Below are 24216 nucleotides of genomic sequence, written 5' to 3'. Positions count from 1 at the left end.
GAACTTGTAATGTGAAATCTGTAGTAAAAACAAGAGTTGGCACTTACTTTCACTGTAGTGCTATGACTACTTTCATCATATCTGAGAGAGACGCTGTGCTTTAGAGTTGCTTATCCTGATAATCAGTTCCCAAAATAAAAATTGCAGATGTATATCTTTATTAAAAACATAAACATCTCATTGAGAAATTCTGTGGTGGGAATTAACTAATATTCTCTCATTTATATACGTAACTTCTCTCAGGAGGGATATTTTTCTGTGCATGTGTGTTTCTGAAGTTTGGGCTTGCATGATGTATTATCGCTATTTTAAATTCTGTTTGAGAATCTAAAGGAGTCGCATGCTTTAAGAATAAGTAATTGGTTAATTTTCGGGTACGCCCAGCTGACCAATAGAAAACTCTAAAGGTGAACTGTTGTTGGGCTTTCCAAAAAATTGCATTAAACTGAATTGTTAGTTTTCCATTTTGATATCCTTGAAACGATCTTACAACCTTTGTTTGATACAGCTGCTAGAAAAGGCAGAAGCCCGTGAAAGAGAACGGGAAAAAGAAGAAGCTCGCAAAATGAAGCGGAAAGAGTCTGCCTTCAAGAGTATGTTGAAGCAAGCTACTCCTCCAATTGAACTGGACGCTGTCTGGGAAGATGTATGTATCATCACTTAGTTATGAAACTCTTCCCAAATATCGAACAGGCTGCTGCGCACGAAGGCTTTTGTAAGGAAACCGAGATTCTCTAAGCACCCGTGAAAACTGTCCTGTCATTTCTTCAGTAAAGTTTGAAATTTGATGTGAATAACTTCATTCTATTGATCCGTTTGAATACAATTTGAAACAAAAACAAGGAAACCCTAAACCCAACCAACCAAAAAAAAAAAAACCCACAAAAAAACCTAATCACACAAAATCCCCAAACGTAGTTTAAACGGAGATAAAGCACTCTGCTTAGTCACAAGTCTGTAACTTTTTTCTTTAAAAAGAAAAAACCTTTAGCAACCTTTCCTGTGGAAGTACACTTTGTATAAGAATGCATGTTTTACCAAGCCTGGGGGGCTTAAATGGCACGTGCAGGAAAGAACAGCCGGATTTTACAGTCGTACTGCCGATGGGCTTGGTTGTGAAGCTGACATAAAAACAGTTTAGCCTTGGGGCAGTACAATGGCTTTTTCAACTGCTGAAATTGTCTTTTTTTATTACTTTTATTCCTGAGTGGCTGTATTTCACATTAGTATTTCATTGCTGCCTTTCTTACAGATCAGAGATAGATTTGTGAAGGAACCAGCATTTGAAGACATCACTCTGGAGTCCGAAAGAAAAAGAATATTTAAAGATTTCATGCATGTACTAGAGGTAATTATTACTTTCTTTTTTCCTGATTAGAGAATATACAAAAAAATTCGTAGTTGATTGGCTCTTAAATTGTATGGGAAGAGGGGGATTTAACAGAATTCTACTGATGTCCATTACAGTGGACATTCTGTGTTACCTAAAAGTAATGGATAATAAAGCCTCACCGCGAAAGTCAGGAACTGAAGAAAGGTGTTACAGTTATTTGATGCTATTTGATGCATAGTTCTTCTAATCTGCTTCCCTACAATAATTTCTGGAAGTTAACTTAACATCAGCATTTCCTGGTTTATTTTAGAAAAATTGTTTCTTGCTGTGATTTCATACAAAAAGTGAAGAAATTGGAAAGAGAACTTCTGCAGTATTTTATTCGCTGGAACTTCAAGAACATACTAAGCTCTGCAGATGTACTTTTTTTTTTTTTACTGTAGCCAGTTTTTGCTGATGTGCCAAAGGGATGCGGTAGTTTAGTTTCATTCTTAACTTTTAGATGGGCCGCAGTAAGGGTTAAGTTGCTGAAGTTTTGACAAGTCGTTCTTGTTGAATAAGGTGCTGTTTTTTCCTGGGTAATGTGAGATTTGATTTTGCAGCACGTGCTCTTTGGGCTCTTTGTTTCACTTTCTGGAGTTCGTAAGAGTTTTTAAAATGGCTTAATTTCAGAATTTCAAATTTGGCAAAGCAAGGTATGCAGCGTGTTCTGGACTGTCTTGAGCAGGGGCTTTAATTGGAAGCATCAAAGCAGGGATCCAGGTACTGGAGGTACTGGAAGCTGTGTGCATCCATGCCCGAAGCTGTGTGCCTCCTTGCCCTCAGGTGCTTGTTACTACGACTGTAACATGGCAGGACTGGTAGCTCTTTATGGGTTTTGACACAATAAATGCGTGATTATTTTTTTTTAACCACTACTAGCTGCAGGTGCCTTTGTGGATGATGAGAAACATCGATACAGTGTCTTGCTGTGCCCAACAGACCGGTTATAACGTTTTTGCCCTCTCTTTTACTCTAGCACGAGTGTCAGCATCATCATTCGAAGAACAAGAAACATTCTAAAAAGTCTAAAAAACATCACAGGAAGCGATCACGTTCTCGTTCGGTAAGGTGTTTTGTGACATCTTAAAATCTACTTCTGTGAGTATTCATAATGCTGTCGTCTTGCTAACCACGTTGGCTTTGTATCTGAAGGGCTCAGAGTCGGAGGATGATGACAGCCATTCAAAGAAGAAAAGGCAGCGTTCAGAATCTCGATCAGTTTCTGAGCGTTCTTCCAGTGCAGAATCCGGTATGCGATTTTCTTGTTTATTTTTGAATTAGTGTTATGTTTTATTGCTGGGTCTTTACCATTTTATTGATGTATTCTTGTTTCTTCCTGTGTCTGCAGAGAGAAGTTACAAGAAGTCAAAAAAACACAAGAAAAAGAGCAAGAAGAGAAGACATAAGTCTGTAAGTGCAGTTAACTGTCTTGAGTCGACTAATGAAAAACTTGACACGCTGTGGTCTCAGTAATCCTTTTTAGGTCTCTAATCATCCGGCTGTCTCTGCAGTAGTGACTGTGTGAGCTCAGGCTGGAGGGTAGATACTGGTAATGTAGTAACTGTCTGTTACCTGTACCTTAATATTAAACCGTTTAAGACTGCTAAATTTGTGGGGTTTAACTGCAACCATTCAGGCAGATGTAAAGGACTGCACTAGTAGCCTGGTATTTGCTGTCCATCGTGGCAAATCTTGGCATTTGCTTTTACTGGGGAGAGCTGGGAAGAATCCCAGCCATCCTTTCCTTTCGCCTTAAGCCGAGCATCGTTCCTTTTGTCTGCTTGAGCGTCAGGGTTGCGTTAGAAGCTCTGATACTGAATGCACTGAGGCATTAAAAGGACCAGAAAAGAGGAGAAAGAGCTTTCGCTCTTTGTATCTGTTGAGGCCAAAGAATATTATTTTTTTTTTTCCTGGGTAAAGAAAGAAGTTTGAGTCTCTGAACTCATCTTGGCTGCAAAACTCTTCAAAGCTGATTTATTCTTCTGTTTCTGTAATTTCTGAGCAGTTAGCCGTGCCCGTCAGTGGACAGTGTTCCCAAGGCGGGGGGATATTGATAACCATTGACTAAGATACTAGTGCACAAAGAGGGTCACAAGCTTAGCAACACCGGGGGGAAACGTGGAATAAAATCACAGTCCTGCCACCCAATCCCTCGCAGTAAGGTTAATATCCAGGAAAAGCCCAGCAGCTTTGAAGCACTCGAGTATGGCCAAGCAGCCACGTGACAGAAAGTTTCCCAGATTTCACCCTTTCTGGAGATGTTAATGAATGGATTTGTGCAGAGACTTGTTGTATGGCATTCAGCATGTCCCGTCTTTGCGTGCACTGAGAGTGGTGGCAGTTCTTCTGTATTGAACAAACCTCGCTCCTTTTCCTTTCAAATCGCTTCAGCAGCGATTTTGCATTATTTACTTCTGCAGCGGTTAATAGGATGTGCTGGATTAATAACCACTTGAAGCAGATTTTCTAATATGGTCTATATTGAAACGAAGTCAGACTTTTCTGAGGTCTGGTTATTCTGTCAATTAATGTCTAATATATTTAATATTAATCTTTAATATTTCCCCCTTTATTTACTCAGGATTCACCAGAATCGGATATTGAACGAGAAAAAGACAAAAAAGAAAGAGAGCGAGAGAGCGAAAAGGATAGAGCTAGACAAAGATCTGAATCGAAACATAAATCTCCTACTAAAAAACGGCCTGGAAAAGATTCTGTAAGCTTTGTTTCCGCTTTATCTGATGCTTTGGGCTTACGTGTCAGCGGGATGCTGTAGTATAGTGCGCAGGCTTCATAGGTTTACCCTAAGTAAGGTGCTAAAGCTTTATTTATGTTCCATTTACAGATAAAAAGGACCAAATGTTCAAGCAGAGCTTGATCACACAGATCCTCTGCCCTCGTTCAGTGTTTTGTTACTGATGTGTGAAATTACCGCTTGATCTTGCGGGCAGACGTGGTGCTGGGGGACATGGGGTGGTGCCGGTTTGGCAGCGTTAGGTTGATGGTTTGACTTCACAATCTTGAAGGTCCCTTCCAACCCTAATGATCCTGTGATTAAATGCTATTTATTGTTGCTGGTTGACGTAAAGTATGAGCGAGGCACGTTATTTTATAGCCAGCACTGAAGCTTGGTCCATACTGACAAAGCAGCACGTGACACTAAACTGCCGGCTTTTCTCCATCCCGTTGGCCAGACTGATACCAAAACTGCTGAGCAGCGCAGCCGCGCAAGCGTTTGAGTGGCCGGGTGGCATCCGCGTGCCGGAGTTGTAGCAGTTGCGGCGCTGGGCGGACGCTGGGCTGACAGGGAGAGAAAATCTTAGTGGAAGGAAGTTCCACAATTCTTGCACTTTTCAAGCCGGGAAATGCGCGTGGCTGCTGTCCTGCCCTTGCTGTGCTGCTTCTCTGTGGAACTTGCTTTGGCAGGGGCTTAGGACAGTATTTTCGAAGACGCATAAAAGTGTTGGAAGGAAAAACATGAACTTTTTTTGGTTCAGCATCTTCGGGGTCTCTTCAGGGTGGAATTATTTGCCTCGCTCTGGTTATTTCGGTTGCGCTGGCGGCGGTGTGCGGGGTAACGCCGCTCACCTCCCGCCGTCCCAGAGGAGATGGGAGGGCAGGTGTCTGCTTTGTACAGTATCTTCTTAAAATAAGCTGCTTTGCCCTCCACGTGCCTTTGCAAAAAGCAATCGCATGGCCGAAGGCAGGGGCATCCGCTGTTGAGAGCGGGGACCGAGGCGTGGGCGAGCAGAGGTGGTCTGCAGGAGCCCAGCTCCGCTCCCCCTGCCCTCCCCCCTTCCCGCTGCCGCTCTGGGGGTCCCCGAGCTGGGCACGGACTGTGCCGCCCCCGGGCTAATACAGCATGGAAACGCATCGTGCTTACCGGTAACCTCGCTTCTCTCCGCAGGGGAACTGGGACACTTCTGGGAGCGAGCTGAGTGAAGGGGAGTTGGAAAAACAGAGGAGGACTCTTTTGGAACAACTGGATGAAGATCAATGAGAACATTATTTATACCAAATATGTTTACATTGTGGCATAATAAAAGAAACCAATGTCTAATTCAGGACGTGGGTTCTGATATCCTGAGTTCCATTGTTGAAATAACAGTGGCTTTTAATTTTACCACATAAATACATTCTCAAGTACTATTATTACGGGCCTGGCATCAAATCTAGAAACCCGAATGAAATTCTGAGCGCAAAGCTGCCCGTCCTGGACCTGCCCGGCAGGACGGGTGCCCTCCGAAGGCAGCACGGGCGCCTCTGTGCCCGCTGGATTTGTCTGCAGCCCCCGGGAGGCCTTGGCACCTTTCTAGCAAAGCATCCCTTCAGTACGGGCCTTCCTAGAAAGGCATTAGCGCGGGCTTTCCCGGCCACTGAGGCAGATAACATTTCATTTTTTAGAGAGATTCTTAATATAGTTCCTTGTGGTTTAATTTGTTTTATGGATTTATTTTTATTTTGGAAAGGGGAAGGCAAAGGAAGGGGAGTAATGAATCCCTTGCTTGATCTGTACTGCAAAAAAATAGCAAATATTGGAATTGCTCTTCTGTGAACTGCGCCACTGGCCAAACCAATGTTGAGCTTTTGTACAAAACAGGAGATTTGATTCCTGGCTGAGATTTGTGTCTAAGAACGGTCTCGGAGGGAATTATTACGGCAAATTTTCAAAGCCCTGGAAAGGCGGTTGCTGGGAATGGGACCGGCCCCTGGTTGCGGTGCCGGCAGAGGCTGCGTTCCCCTGAACGCCCAGCCGGGCCAGCCACGGGCACCATTCACAGTGAGAAAATTTAAAAATAAAAATCCAATTGTAACTGCATTTCGATGTATTGCCTTAAGGCCCTGCTGAAGAATGTCCCCCCAGGTTTCACGAGGAGCCGTGTCTGCAACAGGGGCCTTGGCCCAACCCTTGCCCCGGGAGAAGGAAGAAGCCGATGCCCCGTCTCTCTCCTTTTCGGTAGCCTCTGGCCAGTGGGGGAAGGTTCTGCCGGCCCCGCCGTGAGCCGCCTGCGCAAACCTCGCTGATGGGAATATTTTTGTACATTTTTATCAATTATTAAACCTTGTCTTCTAGTGTGTACTAGTATTTATTTCTAGTTTTTAAATACTCTGTACAGCTCTGATAAATGATTGCTACCCTCTGGTCGTTGGATTTAAGCGACGTCTGCACTCACAAAACTTTGAAGATTTATTTAGAGTTTGGCTTCCTTTTCAGTGCATTTTCTCCTAATAGATGGCAGCTGTTACTAGTGAATAAATCCCCGAAAGGTCCAATTCATGCAGCGCATTTTCTTGCTAGGGTGGTTCCGTGATGGATGCTACGGGAGATTGGAATTAGTCATTTGAAATGCAGCTGCTGGCCGGACTGGGCAGGACGATGCCCCATTTGGGGTGGGATTTGGGGGATGCTGAGAGCAGGCGCCACTCCGGGCGTGTTCCTCCAGCGCCTGGTAGTGGCTCATCACCTGTTACTTGGGGAAAAAACACCTGAGTTTGGTCGAACAGGTAATATTTTTTTAATCCAGTGTTTAATGTCAGAACTGGGGCAGCTGCTGTAGCGCTGGAGGGGCTTCGTTCCAGGTTCCCCCTGGGGCAAGCGGCTCCTCCCGGCACGGCCGGAGCTGGGGCTCCCCACGCTCAGCTGAGACTTTAAATGTGTTTTACTGACCTTGTAAATCCACCTTCCTGTTTTTATATTTTAAAATGGAGCCGAGCAGGCTCACGTAGCAGGTAGCGATGCCCAAGCGGAAAACGGAGGAAGGAATGGTTTGGAGAATGCGATGTTAATTGTTAATCATTTCACGGCTGCGTTTGGCAGCGCGGGGCCGGGGGAAGGTGCTGAGCCGGGGCAGCGCGTGAGGAGCTCACGGGGGTTTGCAACCACCTCACAACGGCTGAACACGCTTTTGTTACTGCCTTGCATTTGCCGAACTTGCGTGAGGGGGGAAAAAAAAAAGTGTTTCTAAGTAAATACTACTTTTAAAAGGTTTGCCTTTATTTTTCCATTAAAAATAAAAAAAACTGTAAATGTAAATTATTCTAATGATTTTTTTTTTATTATTATTTCTTATTAGATCTTGCAAAAGAAATGCATCGTAAAAGGCGCCTGCTTTTAAATCAGCCCTGGCAGGGCGTAAGTTAGTTTTCAAGGGAAATGAGGGCAGGCTTTTTTTTTTTTTTTTTTTTTTTTTTTTTTTTGCCTTTTTTTGTTGGTTGGTTGTGGTTTTTCCTCCTCTTTCCCATTATTTTTCTCATTATTATCCCCTGTTTTCCCAGAGCCGCAGTGCCCGTGTCACCCAGCCCTCCCCTTGCACGGTGCCCCCATCCCTCCTGCCTGGCCGGCACAGCGAACCTGCGCGCGCCATCGCTGCGCTGCTGCCTTGGAAAGGGTTTGTAGCAAGATCGGTCAGGTTTAAGTGTTCACGGTGTCGAAATCTGATTGTATTTGATTTGCTGTTTTGCACAGCCCTGGCGCAGCTCACTGTCACCCCCCCCCAACCTCCCTAGGTCTGATTTTTGTTAAACCCTTCTAAAAATTGAATCTGAATTTTGGCTAAAGTATGAAGTTGTTCTGATGAAATTTAGGACTTAAATATTTGTACCGTTGTTTTTTTATGCCGCACTACTGCTGGCCGCTCACTGTCCCAGGGAGGGTTGGCACCTGCTGCAGCCGGGGGGGGCCGAGGTCCCGCGGCACCACGCGCCTCCTGCCACCAGCCACAACTGGCCCCGCTGCCTCCCGCCGGCCCCGCCAGGCCCCAGCGAGGGGGAAACTGGTGTTACTTGGCATCAAAAGTGGGTGCGAGTCGCCGGCAGCGGAAGGTGGGGAGCGACCACCATGACCTCGCTGCCAGGGCAGCCTCGGGGGGGTCCCCTCCATCCCTTCCCCAGCGCCGACAGCCCCAGAGGCTGCCACTTCAAGGGGGAAAACCCCGGTCACCAAGTGATTGGATGCACAAAAGCAAATAATAACAAAATAACCCCCCACCCCAAACCTAGCCAGCCCCGGGGGCTCACTCTGCTGAAAGCTCCAGGGGTTCACCTGCAAAATACCAATCTTTGTGGGGAAAAAAAAACATAAAAGTGCCCCAAAAAGCCCCCTCTGGCTTCCTGTGTAGTAGTGTAAATAGTTTATTTGATCTTATGGCAGGAACAGACCAGGATAGTAACATGAACTGCTGTTATAAAACACTTCTAATATTGCTAAGAAGCAGGTCTATTACTAGAAAAATATTAAAGAGAACATGCCAGCATTATATTTAGTTGTACAATAATTTTTGTCTTCAATTAAAAAAATACCTTCGAGCTTAAGAACGTGAGAGCTAGTGCTTTTAACCATTTGCCTAACAAACAACTTCTTAAATTAATTGTCAACTTTTCTTATGCGGATTAAAGTCCTCTTCTGTCACCGTCGGTGAAGAGAGAGGCGCTGTGGCATGTTCTCTTTAGCGTGTCAGGGACGCGTGGCTGCAAATGCGAGAAAGTGGCAGTTTTTAAAGTAAACTTCCTGTAAATAGGCAAGCAGAGGTCAATGTGGTAACTTTGAGCCCCAAACTGTCCATTTAGTTAAATATAAAAACAAAAACTATAAGTTAAAATAACATTCAGATTGTATAGCACAGGCTGATGCATTTTTTTTTTTTTTTAAACAATATTTACAATATTACCCGGAGGCTAAAGTGGGAATAAAAGAGAAGTGTAAAAACCATAAAAAACTGCACCAATTTTGTAGCAAAATATCTGTACATTTAAAAACAGATTATCATATAACTACACATTATCCAAGGAAAAAAAAAAACAAGGGGGACCTTCACCAGTGGTTCACGTAAGCACAACGTAAAAGAAAAAGAAATTCAGTGGTTAAATACTATACAATAAATTTTACAATTAACATGTTGATGCAGTGAGACCAGGACAGGGAAGCTGGAAGCAAAATGCATCTGGGAAAGTATCAATTTCTCTTCCGTCCAGTTGGTCGCCGCTGAGAAGCCGGCGCGTGCTGCCCGCACCAGTGCGGCGGCGTTTGGCTGCGCTGGGACACTGGTGCGCAGCAGCGGGGGGGTGGGGGGGCGGGGTGTGTAATTTTGCTAAAAGTGAGTCTCACGTCCCTTTTTAAGCTTTAAAAATGCAACGTACAACCTACGACCTATGGGGCTTTGCAGGCCGGGCTTCCCTTCGCTGCCCTGACGCTCCTCAGCGGGGAACTGGGATTGTCCAAGAACCGGAGCCGGCGCGGGGCGCCGATCCCCAGCACAGGGCACGGGAGGCTTCTCTGGGCGAGCGCCTGAGCGGCAGCGCGCCCCGGACTCCTAATACTGATTACTGAGATGTTAATACCTTAGTGCTAATTAATAAACAGGCTGTTATTTGAAAGCTGCCTCCAGCTGAAGAACGTGGGCCGTGCCTTGGCCACCCCCGCGCCCAACGGCACAACCCCCGGGTGACGCCTCCCGCTCGACCGCGTGTGATCGCCGACGTCCGTGGAACGATGCCGGGGGGTGTCTGTGGGCGGTGGGGAAGGTACGGGTCTCCTCTTGGCATTATTTCCATGTTATATATATAGAAAGCCCTTAAATGTCTTCCTTTTTTTAAAAAAAAACAACCAAAACCCAACCCACAGAGAAGGCAGTAAGTGCAGCTGAAGCCGCCGGTGACTCCCGGGCCGACAGCAGGGCGATGCGCCGAGCAGCGGAGCGCGTCCAGTATCACCAGTTTACAACCAGTCGGGATGCAGGTCACGTCCGCAGGAGACCAGTCGCTAAACTCTTCTATCAGCAAACCAAACTAAACACCCTCCCCCCAACCCCCCCCCCCCCAACATGTATTTTACATTTTGGTTAAAAATACTGAATAATGTATTGGTGTAAAAAGATACCCAATCAAATCAAGTCCTATTGCTTTGATTAATTTGAGCAGGTACTCCAATTTTAGGCACTTGTTAGCTACGGTTGAGTGGAGAGCCCAGCGCTGACGTTCCTATGCATTGGCCGAGGTCTTCGAGCCCTTTAGAAGGTGAGTTTTACTGTTCCCAAGGCTGTAAACGAGCGGCAGAAGACAAGAGTTGCCAGGGACAAGGTCTGATTCGAGCACCCCCTTTTCCTCGCCGCCCGCAGGCCTCCAGCTCACATGGTGATCTCTGCACCGTTGGCAGAGCGCAAGTTCTGATCATCAAAGCGCCGCCGGACGCTTCTCCTCACCGCGTCGGCCCGTCGGTACGGCTGGTTTCTAAGATCTGGGGAAGGAGAGGAGAGCGGCGTTGGTCAGCAGGCAGGGCTCGCCCCCGCGCACGCCCCCGCACACAGACACCCACGCAGCCTAGAGAGGGGACAGTCCTGCTGGAAGCCAATCAAAGCAGCTTGTGGTAGGAACAGGAGAAGGGGCTTCGACCCAACGAGAGCAGGAGGGAGCAAATGCCACGTGCCCTTTTACTACGCGCCCAAGCAGCAGGTAATACTGGTGAAACGCGCCGAAATGCTGGTGGAACTAAATGCTGGTGGAACTAATGCCCTCCAGTTAGCGTGAGCGTCTCCCCGCCCACGGGCTGCGAGTGTTCGTCGGTGGCCACGGGGACGGCACCAGCGGCTGAAACCAGTCTGCCTGACCGTGCCTTGGTCCTCCCTGCAGCCTCCCAGGGAGCTTTCTGGAGCGGGAGGAAGCTCACGGGAGACGCGTGACCCGGTGTGCGGTGACACACGGGTGGGTCTCTGCTCCCCGAACACCCCGAGTCTATGACTGAGAGAGGGGCCCTGAGCAAAAGCAGCTGGTCCCCTGCCACCGGCTGGCAAAGCCCCGGCTGCCGTCCTGCCCCGCTGCCGCCAGCTCGCCCGGCTGCAGAGATGCTGCGTTAGACAAGGCAGCGGAGCCACCACCACCCCCCACCCTCCTCCTCCTCCTCCTCCTCCCGGCCGGCAGCAAAGCCCGGCCCGACCCACTCTGCTGCTGCTGCTGCTGCTGGCGCTGGGGGGACAGAGGAGGGAACACTGAGCATGCGATGGGTCGAACAGCGGGGAAAGCTGGAGATGGAGGTGCCGACGAAAGCCTGCGTTACGTGTGCTGTTACATGGGTTACACGTGCTGTTACATGTGCTGTTACATGTGCGGCTACGACATGACGAGCACACTTGGTACACCTGAAGACTAATCCGAATTAAAATATTTCTCTCCTGGAAAACAAATTTGCGTTGGACTGGGCAAACCCTCCCTCAAATTTCCTGACTGACTTAATGGCCTGGTTTAAATACAGCTCCCAAACTTCTCCGCTCCTGGTGTACCCCAGCAGAAGGTGCCTCTGCTCAAGCTGCTGGGTGTCCATCGCTAACGTCCCGTTCGGTGGCCGCAGCAGGACCGAGACGGGGCAGCAGAACTTCCAGGGAACTATGGGGCTGGAATCACCTGGGGAGAAGAACTGCTATCTCAGGCTACACTCGGAAGAGAAAGGGCCAAAAGGGAGAGAGCGTGAAGACGGTCACCAGCCCACGGCCTGTGGATCCCCCACACCACGGAGGGTGGAAATAACGGGTCTCAGTCCCACGGGCCCTGGGGCTCTCACCAGTATTAGCTCAGCCACATCTACCCACAGGCTGCCTGGCATACAGAGAGAGGAGGAAGCTAAGTAAAAAGTGATGCTTGCCAGCTCTGTGTATCCTCCACCACCGGTGTGCTAGAAGAAATCCTTACCCTCGAGTGAACATTTGGAAATTTAGTGATATTATTCTTCTTTAGGGCTAAACAGAAAAAAAAAACAAAAACAAAACAAAACACAAAATGATGGTTAAGTAAAAAAATGGGATGGAAAATGAAGAGCAAGTCAACTCAGCGTTCACAACTCCCAGGCACGGTGACCAACAGAGCAAGAGGGGAAAGGCCGAGGTGGGAGAGGGGGTTAGACGTGGAGAGGGCAGGACAGGGCAGGGCAGGACAGGACGGGAGGGCCACCCTCGCCTCTCGCTAACCGGATTCCAAGCTGCTTTGAAGATTGGCTCCAGGAAGGTAATACAGCAAGTTAACTCGAAAGAGCAAATAACCGTTGAGCTGATTATATAGTTTGCGATTTTATTAGAAGCATTCATAAAAATACATATCACAAAAGTCAAACACTGTTGTCTTCTTAAGCCGCTGGGTCCTTAATTCAAGACAACAGTGTTAACAGACATGCTGGTTAAACACACCCTTCTTACGCTTTACACCACACGATGCAAACCGCTCAGTTCCATGTCAAGCTTTTCGCCGTGATGGTTTCTGTGGTTCCGAGTGTTCCCCGGCTCCGCTCCTTCCCTCTCCCCCCGCTGCCGTACCTGGCCCTTCCCCAGCACCGCACAAAGCCCCAGGGAACTGGAACCGGCGGGTGCTCACTAAAAATCTCCCATTTTATTCAGATAACGTTGGCATGGAACTGAAGAAAGTTAAAGATGGATGTGACCGAATGAGAGAAGATTTTATGCTGTTCATTGTATCCCCGGTCTCACATGCAGACATGCAGGTGCGGGTTAAAAAGTCGAGAAGAGAACATTCCTCGCAGAGGACGTACGTTATTACAGACAACCCTTCCGCGCCAGAGAGCGAACCCCAGGAGAGTCCCCCTTTGTTCATGCAGCCCGTAATTTCGCTTTGGCATACAGCTGATGGATTACATGCATTTTCCATAGGCAGCCTGGCATACAGGGAGAGACCTGTAGGCCAGAAGAGATGCCATAGAAAAGCCAAGTGAACCGTCACTTTTTGACTGCGTTTGATCTCCTCAGCCTTGTGAAACGGCAGGAAACCTGCACCGAAGCCACCGTGACTCCCACCACTTGCTGTTCTATGGCACTTGGCAGGAGAGATGCCTTTGAAACGCAAGGATGGCCAAAAGCATCAAGCGCAAAGTCGATGGGATGGAATCTAAAGTCACTGAAACACGAGAACATGCAACAGAGGTGACAGAAATACAACTGCAGGTGGACGCTGGACATTACTACACACTCAACATTCACATGATCCTGGCTGAGATCCGTACAAATGGAGAAGTGTCAAAAATCTACAGCAACCTTTCTTTTGTCTAAGAGCATCAGATGTGAAAGAGGAATAGTTTAGTAATGGAATTCCTCAGTGAGAACAGGTTCGCAGAAAAACCGAGAGCCCCGCTTGGCGGTTCGAGCGGTAAAGGGCACAGTCTTCAGCACTGCATGGGAATAACAACAGCCAAACAGACAAACAGAGCCGTGAGAAGCCGATCTGGCGCATTAGTACAGTGTTAGTGCTCGGTTACGGACACCCAGGGACGGTTTCACGCCTTCCAACCAGCTGCCTGATGCCACCGCACTCCAGCAGGCTTCGGCAACCAGGCAGTTTGAGTAAGTCTTTCTTATAGTACCTCTTTTGCAATGGTTTTGAGGAGCTGCTGCTAAACGTGCTCCAGAAAAGGGTGTGCTGTCAGACAGGGCCCTGCTCCGGATCAGCAGAGCTCCTCTCTGCAGCTGACACGGCACTAGCCAATTTAAAACCACAATTTCCATCCTTTCCATACCATTAACGGAGATCTCATGGGCCGTATTTCAACTGACCTCCGTCCTACCTGACCTCCTGTGCCTAACCTTTATTATTACATGGCCGGAGCCCCCCAGAGACACCCCCGTAATGGGAATTACCAGGCACAAGACCACGGGAAATGTTTAACTGGAGCCTGGCTCTGCCTGCGCTGCACTGCCTGTTGCGTGTGGATGGTCCACTGCCACACCAGCTCTTCCTCCCACAGAGCAGGAGAACCACTTCACCAATTAAACAAGCTTCCAGGAGTCGGAGGGAGTTGTAGTAGCAATAACAGATTAGATATGAGAGCGACTCTGCTCTTTAAATAAAGAATATTATCTTAGGAAGCTATGAATCAAGTTTAAAAAGAGTTGTGAAAGCTTCAAGCGTTCCAGCCCTGTCATCTAGTTGGGCAAAAATTCCCTGGCTTTCCTTAGCGAGTGGTAAAACAGCTCTCCTCCCCTCCTGCAGGAAAAACTCCCGTGGAAAACATTCAGGAGCAGCGGCCAAGGAAATTCTGCCCAAAGATGTTTTTTTGAGCTTCTGTGCAATGGAAACAAAGTACTGTAAAGCTGTCGAAGAGTTAAAAATCAGGCTCCTTTCACACCACAGGTGAAGAACATGCAGTAAAAATGGAATTACTGCAATCAGAGCAGCTGTACAGATTAAAAATGATTTGACTCCTGAGCAAAATGCAGTTTAGAAGGCAGCTCTCCTTATCAGCAAATATCTGCACCAAAGTCCTGACTGTCCCTGGCTGCGACAGCGGGTTCTGCCCCCCTCCCTCCAGCCCCAGGCTGGGCTCGGTGCGGGCTCTGCCCACCAAACTGAGAAGCAGTAAAACCAGAAGCAGTTTAGGGCCATAAATCATTCAGGTTGGACTAAATGATTTGCTGTAACTGTGCAATAACGTGGTGCAATTACTGTTAGTACATTTTAATGAAAATGTAAGGCTCTTAATAATGTTAAACGTCCGTCATTCATTCAATTTACGGGGGGAAAAAAAACGTTTCTGGGAAAGATTTGCAGGGCATGCAGACCCCCAGCGGAGCACCCGCTGAGATCAGGCACTGAACTGGCTACTCCAAAGCTCAGCGACCGAGCCCGTCCCCACATGCTGAAAGAGAAGAACTAAGAGACAGAGCGTGTGCCCGAGGTCTGCGCACGCGGCCTCGGCAGCGGACATGGGCAGGCAGGTTACCGGGGTTTGTTTGTTCCACACCATTAGCAAAAGTTTCTATACTTGATTCGCGTCACATCAACAATGTCCTACGCTGTGCTCGACTAACGCTTTTTTAAGAAGTTCACAAAGCACTTACAATAGCTACTAGGCAGATAAACGTTTTTATCCTTTGTGAAAGGGCCTCAGATTAGGGAACAAAAGGCGTTTACCTGTTATAATGTCTTCAATAGCACCGTCCTTCCCTTCGTACACATGCCTGTTATCCTTGACTTGCCGCCGTCGGAGCTCTGCAATCAGCTCCTGCTGCTGCCGCTTTGTTTTATGTGAAGGAGACTGAAAGCGAAGAAGAGAGGACTTGGAAGGACCGAAGAGAGGAGGACTGAAGAAGAGAGGACCCTGCTCCTCTCTTCCTGAACGTGAAACACCAGGTGATCCCGCCGGGAGCAACCGGCAAACAGCAACTGCCAGTTTTCTGCCCAATTTTGCAAGACGGGGAAAACACACGCGTGCGGTTATCTCACATCCCACGGAGAGGACGGGCAGGGCCGCGAGTTAACCGGGCTGCCAGGCTGCTCTTCTTTCTGACATTTGTAATCTACTTCCCAGCCTGCTCATCGCCTGGAACTGGAGCTCCAAGCTCTTACCTCTGAAAAGCACTAGGGGAACAAGGAGAAGGGGCTCTCCTTCCCAGGGAAAAAGCTTGGCTGGGGTTAAAGATCCCAACAAGAGCTGAGGGAAGCGCCACCAGCCGACAAAGTGGCTGTTTTGGAGCCAAGGGAATCTTTCTCTGGCAAATCTGAAGTGTTACCTCAGAAAAAAAAGAAAACATGTCAGGAAAATTCCTATAAAGTGGTAACGTGGGGCTCAGTCCTGCTGCCATGCAGGGCACGGAGCTGGGGGGATCTGGGAAGGGTCTGGGGAGGATGGTTCCTTGTCCCTGTGAGCAACGGGGGGCTCTGCACGCTGAACACCGATGGGCTTTTATCAGATACAAGGGCAGAGAAGAACAAAGTTTAGCTAATGGCAATGTGGACAAGATGGTTTTCTGTCTGTTCAGCTTCTCTTCATTTCACAAACTTTAGCAGCAGCAGAACCACACACCGTAACTCTTTCAGCTTATTTCAGTTTTCTCCACATAAGGAAAAAAACTTGCAGCGACTCTATTTCTAGGCAACTATAAGTTGGGCAACCGAGTTCTTACACAGAGCTGAGGTTTCTGAACTACCAGGAAAAACACACGAACACGACGGCTCCTGCCTGTGAGACTGATCTGTTTCCTACCTTTTGGTCCTGTTGCTCCATCAATGCTTCCTGCTCCATAAGTTTTTCCATTAAGGCCTGCTCCTGTTTTTTTCTCAACTCATTCTCCTCTTCTGCTTGCTATTTGTCACAAAAAAAGCACAGGTCAGAGCTTCCCATTGCTATAGGGAACCTAAATATTACACATGAGTAATGCTATCAGTTGCTCCCACGGGGCTGTCCAAGGACGCAAGATTAGGTGGAGCAATTCAGCTGCCTCTGAACACAGTCTGGACAAACTGGGCTGGGAGAGACCTTCCTCGGTGGCACAAACCACCCTCTCCCAGTCCCAAAAGTCAGGGTTAAAGGTGCAAGCGGCCGCCCAGCCATTCAATTTCTGAGGATTCCTCCAGCATCTCAGACAGCCATGTTGTCTTTCAGCCCTGAAAATAATCCTAAAACAACTCTTTGTGCTGCCCAGGGCTGGTGTTGCTGTCGGGGATGGCTCACATTGCATCAAAGCTAGAGGGAGCCACAGGCCGTTTTGTTGGGAGCCCGGAGCCACCCAGGGACCAAACTGGGTTCAGAAGGACAGAAGAGAAGAGGAGGATGCTCCTGTTTACCTTGTAGGCCTTCACAAATCGGACAAACACTGGGAAAAAGACCGAGGGGGGCGTCGTCTTGGGATTCTCCCCAAAGTACTTCACAGCATCATCAAAGGCATCCTACAAAAAGCACGGATTTACCGAGTTGCACATATTTCAAGAAAAACTCACCATCCATTACTGCAGTATTCAGTCTAAAGGGTCTGGATTTCCTCTGCATGTGAAACCCTCGGCTCAGACCCGCACGGCTACATCTAGCACCTGAACTCGGGAACAAACCCACAACATTGCTGCACCTTCTCCTCCCGGCTGCGTATATAAAGCACGTCCTTTGCTCACCGTGTCACTCACACCCTCTCGCCAAACCCCATGGATAAAGAAATACCTGGGCTATTTTGGCGTCGTCCTGCAGTTTCTTTAGCTTCCCTTCGTTGTTCTGAATGAACTCCTTCAGCATGGTGTTGTGGTCGTGCATGGTGTACTCGCGCTTCGTCAGATCCAGGCCCCTCTGCAGCTCCTTCACGTCCAAGAGGACATTTTCAAGAGACACTAGGAAATAAAACACAAACGCTGCATCCCTCCTGCTCCACAAGCACCCGAACCCACAGCTTGAACAATTCACCACCAAGAAGAGCCCCCAGAGCCCATGCGTGGTGTGCCGTGAAGTCCCCTGCAGGGCATGCATGCCACCCCCGCCGGCCAGGCACAGGAGGGTGACGGTACCTGCAGCAGCCTTCTCCACGTAATGAAGCTCATTGTAAAAGAGGGAAACGTGCTGGTACTTCTCCTTGACCACATTTGAAATATAGTGCAGCAGGGTCTGCTTTCGGTCTGTTGACTTTGTTTCCAGGAGCTGGGGAGAGAAGGCAAAGAGACCGCTGGGTGGAGGTGCTGCTGGCTCCAAGCAAAGCGACGCAACTGGTGCTCGCCTTTCCTTGGTGTTTCTCCATCCGATAGGGACGGCCATAAAAGTTCATTTAAGCATTTAGCGGGTGGTTTTCAAGCTGTGCTCTGCAGAGCCTCTAAAGACACAAGCCTTCTCCTAAGCAGCTCCCCAAAACAAGGATAAGCAAAGCAAACTCACTCTGCCTGGCAGGGGGCAGCTTCCCCGCTGCCGCTCTCTGCTTTCACCGGCTGGAAAGCACCGGCCGAGTGCCCCAGCATCCACTCACCACGTACGTGAAACGCATTCCCACCAGGTCCCCACGAGGCACCGCTGCTTTACTTACCAGGTCTAAACTCTGTAGCTTAAATCCATACACAGCTCCCCGTTTACTGCTGTTCATGTAGTTTCCAAGAGCCAAGATTATCTGCCGGGATGAAACAGAGCAGAGTGTGAATTTTCAGGACAAAGGCAGGGCGCTTGAGAACCCTCTGGAAGGAGAGCTGGTGTGTCAGCAGCCAGGTATGCCTTCAGCACACGTGAGGGTGAGTGGTGGAGCTACGGAACGTATCTAAAACCAGACCTACCTCCAGTATTTTCTTAAGCTTTTGCGATGACTTTATTGAGACGGATGCAGCTATTATTGCATGAAGTTGCTGCAGATAAACACAGGAAGAGCTTTGGTTAATGCCTGTCCAAGCCAAGAGTACAATTAAAATCTAAAAACTCACATTCTGAAAAAAGCCTCTTGTTTTTCATGCGTACCATGGGCCCTAGCATGTATCTTATCCTGCTCTGACATGTCAGGCTTTCAAATAATTCACCTGCACCGCAGATTTACCACGCTCAGGTGTGGTTGGGTAGAAGTGTATATTTACATTTCAATCCATGCGACTGTGAAAGATGCATCAGGTAGAATGGGAAACACTTCAAAGAGCCCACGGACCAGCACTGACTATAACTCTCCCTGACGATACAAACGACTGGATTTTTATTTAAACCGGTTTTAAACTTCTACAGGGTAAAGGAACGGGATGGTATGGAGCAGCCCAGGCTACAAGCTGCCACACAAACAGCAGCTGGGATATTGCAGTCACTGCTACATGAAAATATAGCTAGAAAACTACTTTTTCATTTGCGCGTTTCTCATTCTGTCCCCATGAAACTCACAGTCACCCTGTGACACTCAAACCATCTCTCCCTGTCTTAGAAAAATTAAAATCTCTATAACCTTCACCGACTGCCCCACACCAGCGCGTGGCCGCAATGCTCCCCACCGCAGAGCACAGCTCCCAAGGGCAGCCTGAACCCCCGGGAAACCCCGATCCCCGCACAGCCAAGGCATCGCCCCCGTGTCACCACGGCTGTCCCTCACTCACCGGGGTCAGCATCTGGATGCTTTCTGCAAAGTTGCCTATAAACGCCATGATGGTCATCTTCTGCATCAGCCTCTCGATCTTGCTGAACTGCATCATGAACCGGTCTTCGTCAGACAGGTTCTCGATGGGTTTCCTTTCCCGCTCGTAGAGTCGCAGCACTTTGACTTCGTTCTCGGTGGGCAGGAACCGCATGAGGCATTCAACAAAATCCACTGGCAACGTCTTCAGGTCAAACCTGGGCGATAACAAACCAGAAGAAGTGGCGTTACGACAAGGCTCTACACAAAATGATGGAAAAGTAACAGAAGTGGGAAAGCTGCCACAGGTATGCATGGCCAGCAGGTGGAGGGAGGCCATCCTCCCCCTCTGCTCTGCCCTGCCCCGGGGAGGCCACAGCTGCAGCTCTGGGCCCAGGGCTGGGCTCCCCGCTTCCAGAAGGACGGGGAACTGCTGGAGAGAGTCCGGCGGAGGCTGCGGAGATGCTGAGGGAGCGGAGCATCTCTGTGCTGAGGACAGGCGGAGAGCCCTGGGGCTGTTCCGCTGGAGAGGAGCAGCCTGAGAGGGATCTCCTCAATGCCCAGCCACAGCTACAGGGCGGGGGGCAAGAGCGTGGGGCCAGACTCTTCTCAGTGGTGCCCGCGCACAGGACAAGGGGCAACGGGCACAAACCGGGACACGGGAACTTCCAGCCCCACAGGAGGGAAAACTCCTTTCCTGGGAGGGTGCCCGAGCCCTGGCCCAGGCTGCCCAGAGAGGTGTGGAGTCTCCTGCTCTGCAGAGATCCCAAACCCGCCTGGACGCGTTCCTGCCCGACGGCTCTGGGGGACCCTGCTCTGGCAGGGGCTGGGACCAGATGATCTCCAGAGGTACCGTCCAACCCCTGCTGCTCTGTGGTTCTGTGATTCATACACTGCCCAGCTACACATGAGCCTGAGCCGGTAACAATGAGAAATTATAAAGATGCTCTGAGCGTACTCCTGCTCGTGCTGCCCTAGCTGGGGGTGGGGGGCACAGTCCTGCACATGAAGATGTGAAGAAGGTCACTGTGCTGCTGTGAATGGTGCCGCTGGGCACCTTGTTTCTGTTTTCAAAGACATGGTCATTCCCCCCACCCCTCCATGGCCTCACCTCTTATCAGAGAAGATATGTGGGGAGGAGCAAATAGTAGCTTTAGTTAATTAGTCCGGAGCCCTGCAAACCCCAGCTGCTGAGCCTGCCTCAGTGGGCAGCAGGTTCAGGTCACCCTCCTCCCCAGCCCGAAGGGACCCAGCGCTCCTGGGTCTGCCGCGTACCTGGGGCACACCAGCATCACACTGGGGTTTGGCACTGCCTGGGGCCACTACATAAACCTAATTCTGTGCAAAGCCCTTGCAGTGCACTCAGACTGAAGTCATGCTTTATGGAGCAAACTAAAATAGTTGTCTCTTCCTGATACTCTGGCTTTGGCGTGTTCATTGTACCACAAAGCACCTTACAAACAGGACGAGAGATGCAGTATGCAATGGCACGCTGTGGATACACACGAATTACCTTCTTTAATATAAGAAGTGTTAACTTGTTAAGCCTAAATAGTGATACAGCAACATAAAACTGCAAGTTTTTTATTTTAGTTCAAGGGAATCTGATTTCTGGGAATTCAGAAGGGCTCCATCCTTACTCCTGGATTTTTTCCAGATGCAAAAACATTTACATCAACTGCCAATTCAAAACCATTCCACTTCCCAAAATCACAGTAAATCTTAAACATGATTTCTTTGCTGACAAGTGTTTTACTTACACGTGAATAGCTTTGCATATTTCGTCTGCTGTCTTTCCAGCTTTTCTTAAAGTAATGGCAAGATTTTTGGCCCTGTTGGCATCCAGTAATGTGACTTTGTTTGACCCTTTCTGAGTTATCTTCTGCTTGCTTGAAGTAAGATCAATGGCTGGACCTTGGGCTTTTGTTTTGAATATTTCTTCAAATTCATCCACATTTAAATCCTAAAAAGGAAAGAAAATGATTTATCCCTCCTGCAGCAAACACTAAAACCCGCGCTGCCCGGGCCACAACTGCAGTACAAACCCTGCGACGCTGCGACTACAGCAGAGAACTTGGATCACGGGCTGCAGGATCTAACGAACAAGTGCTCCCCAGTTAGTGATTGGGAAATCTGGCCTCCGCCCCCAACAGCCCCATACACGTTCAGAAGTTCAGAAGGAAAATGCCAATATTAGCGCTCAGGCTTTATCCAGCCACGTGCCTCTCCAGGGCACGGGGAGCATGCACGACCCGCGTGCTCCGCTCCGCTCGGTGCTGCTTTAGGCTTCCTTGCCTGGCACGCAGCCACCCACCCAAGCCCAACTCCTCCAGACCGGACCAGCAATTTTAGGCTAGGAAAAATGCATCTTCCTCATCTTGGCTGATCTGTTTTAAATGCTGGAGGGAAGGGATGCTGTCCCGAGGGACCTGGACAGGCTGGAGAGGCGGGCACATGCCAACCTCATGAGGTTCAACAAGGCCAAGTACAAGGTCCTGCACGTGGGTTGGGGCAATCCCAAGCACAAATCCAGGCTGGGTGGAGAATGGCTGGAGAGCAGCCCTGAGGAGAAGGACTTGGGGGGGCTGGTGGGTGAGAAGCTCAACATGAGCCAGCAATGCACACTGGCAGCCCAGAACCCCCCGCAGCCTGGGCTCATCCCCAGCAGCGTGGGCAGCAGGGCCAGGGGGGGATTCTGCCCCTCTGCCCCGCTCTGTGAGACCCCCCTGCAGCGCTGCCTCCAGCTCTGGGGCACCAACAGCAGAAGGACACGGAGCTGTTGGAGCGGGGCCAGAGGAGGCCCCGGAGATGCTGGGAGGGCTGGAGCCCCTCTGCTGGGAGGACAGGCTGAGAGAGCTGGGGGGGTTCAGCCTGGAGAAGAGAAGGCTCCGCGGAGACCTTCCAGCCCCTTCCAGGCCCTCAAGGGGCTCCAGGAAATCTGGGGAGGGACTCTGGAGCAGGGAGGGGAGCCATGGGACGAGGGGGAAGGGCTTTACACTGCAAGACGGGAGACTGAGATTAGATGCCCCTTCCCTGGAGGTCAAGGCCAGGTTGGACGGGGCTTTGAGCAACCTGATCTAGGGGGAGGTGTCCCTGCCCAGGGCACAGGGGTTGGAATTGGATGATCCTTAAGGTCCCTTCCAACTCCAACCATTCTGTGATTCTATGAAACAAATGCACATAACGGGTACGTACCCTTTATAATCAATACCACCAGCTACCATCCCTAATTCTCAACCAAGGTGCTTACGCTGAACCTACTGGCTACCAGGGGTCACTGGATGAGCTGTTTGCCTAAATAATTCCTGCAACTTATCCCTGCAAAGACTGATATTCACTTGTGTTATGGACAGAAGTGGGAGGCAGGAGGCAGCAAGCAGCACTCATACCTCTAGGATCCTTTCGTCATCTATTTCGTTGAAGACCGTCCCATTGATCTGGTTGGGTTTGAGGGCGACCCAGTTGAACACCGGCATGCGGAACTTGGTCTTGATCGGCTTCTTGATTTTCACAGCTAAAGACAGCAGAGGAGAGGAAATGACAAATTCCCCAACCGCTGAAAAACACCCCGCGCGCCCAGACTGCAGCTTTCGAGTCGGCATTTCAGCACTGGGGGAAAAACTGGCCAGAGCTAAATTATCACACTGGAAAGCCTGGAAAAATCGTGCTGCCCTGCCAGGCAAAGAGAACCGAGATGCTTCCATCCAACCCCCAGCCTCTGCAGAACGGCACCCAACGCCAGAGGCTGTGAAAACCTCACTAAAGGAAATGTGTTATTACTTTATTACGGCATGGTGTCTGGATTGATTTAAAAGCCCAGGCTATTTTTAAATGCTAAAGAAAACGGAGAGAGTGGTCGAATTTAACCCTGTCCTGCTGGCTGCAGAGCCCACCCTGGTGCGAGCTGGTGCAGAGCCACGCACAGCTGGTCTGTCATCTGTGTCACAACACTCAATGCACAATAAGTGACAAGAAGGAAAAAAACCCCTTTCCCAAGGTTCCGGTAGAGGGAATGGGCCCTCCCAATGCCTGCTGCGAGGGGGCAGTGCTGCTTCTCCCCAGGTTTGTCTTTTTAAGCAAAAGGGGGTGGGCTGCAGCGCGGTGAGCTTTAACATGGTTGAAGTAACAGGTTTAATCTTCTTGTGCTGTGCAGAACCAGCGAACGAGTTAGTAACTTACACAGAGAAGCTACGAAAATGAAGACTGACCGCTCTCATTAATGTCTGAACAGAGTACAAAAACGGAATACTGGAGCAAGGAAAACAACACTTTTCTATTCCTATTCCTAACAGGTACATGAATAATTTCTGTAATTCAGTTCTCATTTCTTTGTATCTTGATGTAAACACCAAGTTGTTAGTTGCTACAAAATCACTGATGTGATCAACCAACATTTTGCTCCCGAATTGCTTAGAAAATAAATGGTTTCTTTCCAAGCTGCAAACGTGAAACAGAAACCCTGGTCCTTCCCCTCCAGTGCTGGAAGAAGGAGCGTGGGGTCAGTGGCAGAGGGGTGCAGGGGACAGCCCCGGGACACAGGGTCACCGCTGCCCCCGGCCGAGGAGGGATCTCCTTCGCTTTGGTTCAGCCCGGTGTTTGCTCCGGACTCTGCCTACCCTGCACCCGAAGCAAGAGCAATCTCACTCCGCAGTCCATGCTCTGCAGAGATGCTAGATTCTCCCCCCTTGGTTTCAGAAGATGGCTGGGTTCCCAGGTTGCAAAGCACTTGAGCAAATAATTATTTTAATTTCCCCTAACCATTCTGTATGTATGTTTTTGATAGGAAAGAGGTCACCTATTTCAGGGGACAGTCCTGTTGCGCACCGGAGTTGGGCAAACGCTGAAAACATTTCTGTCACTTTGTCATTCCACTTCTAAAACAAGAACCGAGTTGGGTGTCATGTCCCTTTCGTGCTCGTGCTCATTGTGCAGGGACATCACAGAGAATAAATGACTGGTTAGAGTATTTGCTCAGAACAAAGAACCGTAAGTGAGTAACAGGGAACATACACAACGTTCAGCTGTGCA

General features: G+C 49.2%; 2 protein-coding genes across 14 annotated transcripts in view; one reads left to right on the top strand and one right to left on the bottom strand.

Annotated features, from left to right (window-relative positions):
* The window catches only part of PRPF40A (pre-mRNA processing factor 40 homolog A), a 28022-nt gene extending 21569 nt beyond the window's left edge, over positions 1-6453 (top strand). For all 5 annotated transcript variants that reach the window (XM_074595593.1, XM_074595591.1, XM_074595590.1 and 2 more), the window contains 7 exons: positions 509-646; positions 1253-1348; positions 2352-2438; positions 2528-2624; positions 2724-2785; positions 3957-4091; positions 5283-6453. In XM_074595593.1, the coding sequence (XP_074451694.1) occupies positions 509-646; positions 1253-1348; positions 2352-2438; positions 2528-2624; positions 2724-2785; positions 3957-4091; positions 5283-5375 (708 nt within the window). In that variant the 3' untranslated portion in view covers positions 5376-6453. The remainder of the gene's footprint in view (positions 1-508; positions 647-1252; positions 1349-2351; positions 2439-2527; positions 2625-2723; positions 2786-3956; positions 4092-5282) is intronic.
* A 2038-nt stretch (positions 6454-8491) lies between these two features.
* FMNL2 (formin like 2) overlaps positions 8492-24216 on the bottom strand; it is a 145384-nt gene continuing 129659 nt past the window's right edge. For 2 of the 9 annotated variants that reach the window (XM_074595583.1, XM_074595586.1), the window contains 12 exons: positions 22578-22702; positions 20949-21151; positions 19172-19406; positions 18380-18448; positions 18139-18219; positions 17633-17762; positions 17295-17458; positions 16928-17029; positions 16347-16445; positions 15275-15398; positions 13402-13535; positions 8492-10607 (listed from right to left, as the gene is read on the bottom strand). In XM_074595583.1, the coding sequence (XP_074451684.1) occupies positions 13444-13535; positions 15275-15398; positions 16347-16445; positions 16928-17029; positions 17295-17458; positions 17633-17762; positions 18139-18219; positions 18380-18448; positions 19172-19406; positions 20949-21151; positions 22578-22702 (1424 nt within the window). In that variant the 3' untranslated portion in view covers positions 8492-10607; positions 13402-13443. Of the gene's footprint in view, positions 10608-11983; positions 12100-12403; positions 13536-15274; positions 15399-16346; positions 16446-16927; positions 17030-17294; positions 17459-17632; positions 17763-18138; positions 18220-18379; positions 18449-19171; positions 19407-20948; positions 21152-22577; positions 22703-24216 lie in introns of those variants that run through there. The other 7 variants (XM_074595585.1, XM_074595588.1, XM_074595580.1 and 4 more) reach the window with 4 other exon arrangements.

Source organism: Larus michahellis, chromosome 7 (genome assembly GCF_964199755.1).
Source record: "Larus michahellis chromosome 7, bLarMic1.1, whole genome shotgun sequence".
Classification (NCBI taxonomy): Eukaryota; Metazoa; Chordata; class Aves; order Charadriiformes; family Laridae; genus Larus; species Larus michahellis.
The sequence above is the reverse complement of the archived record's forward strand: the minus strand, read 5'-3'. Positions and strand labels throughout refer to the sequence as shown.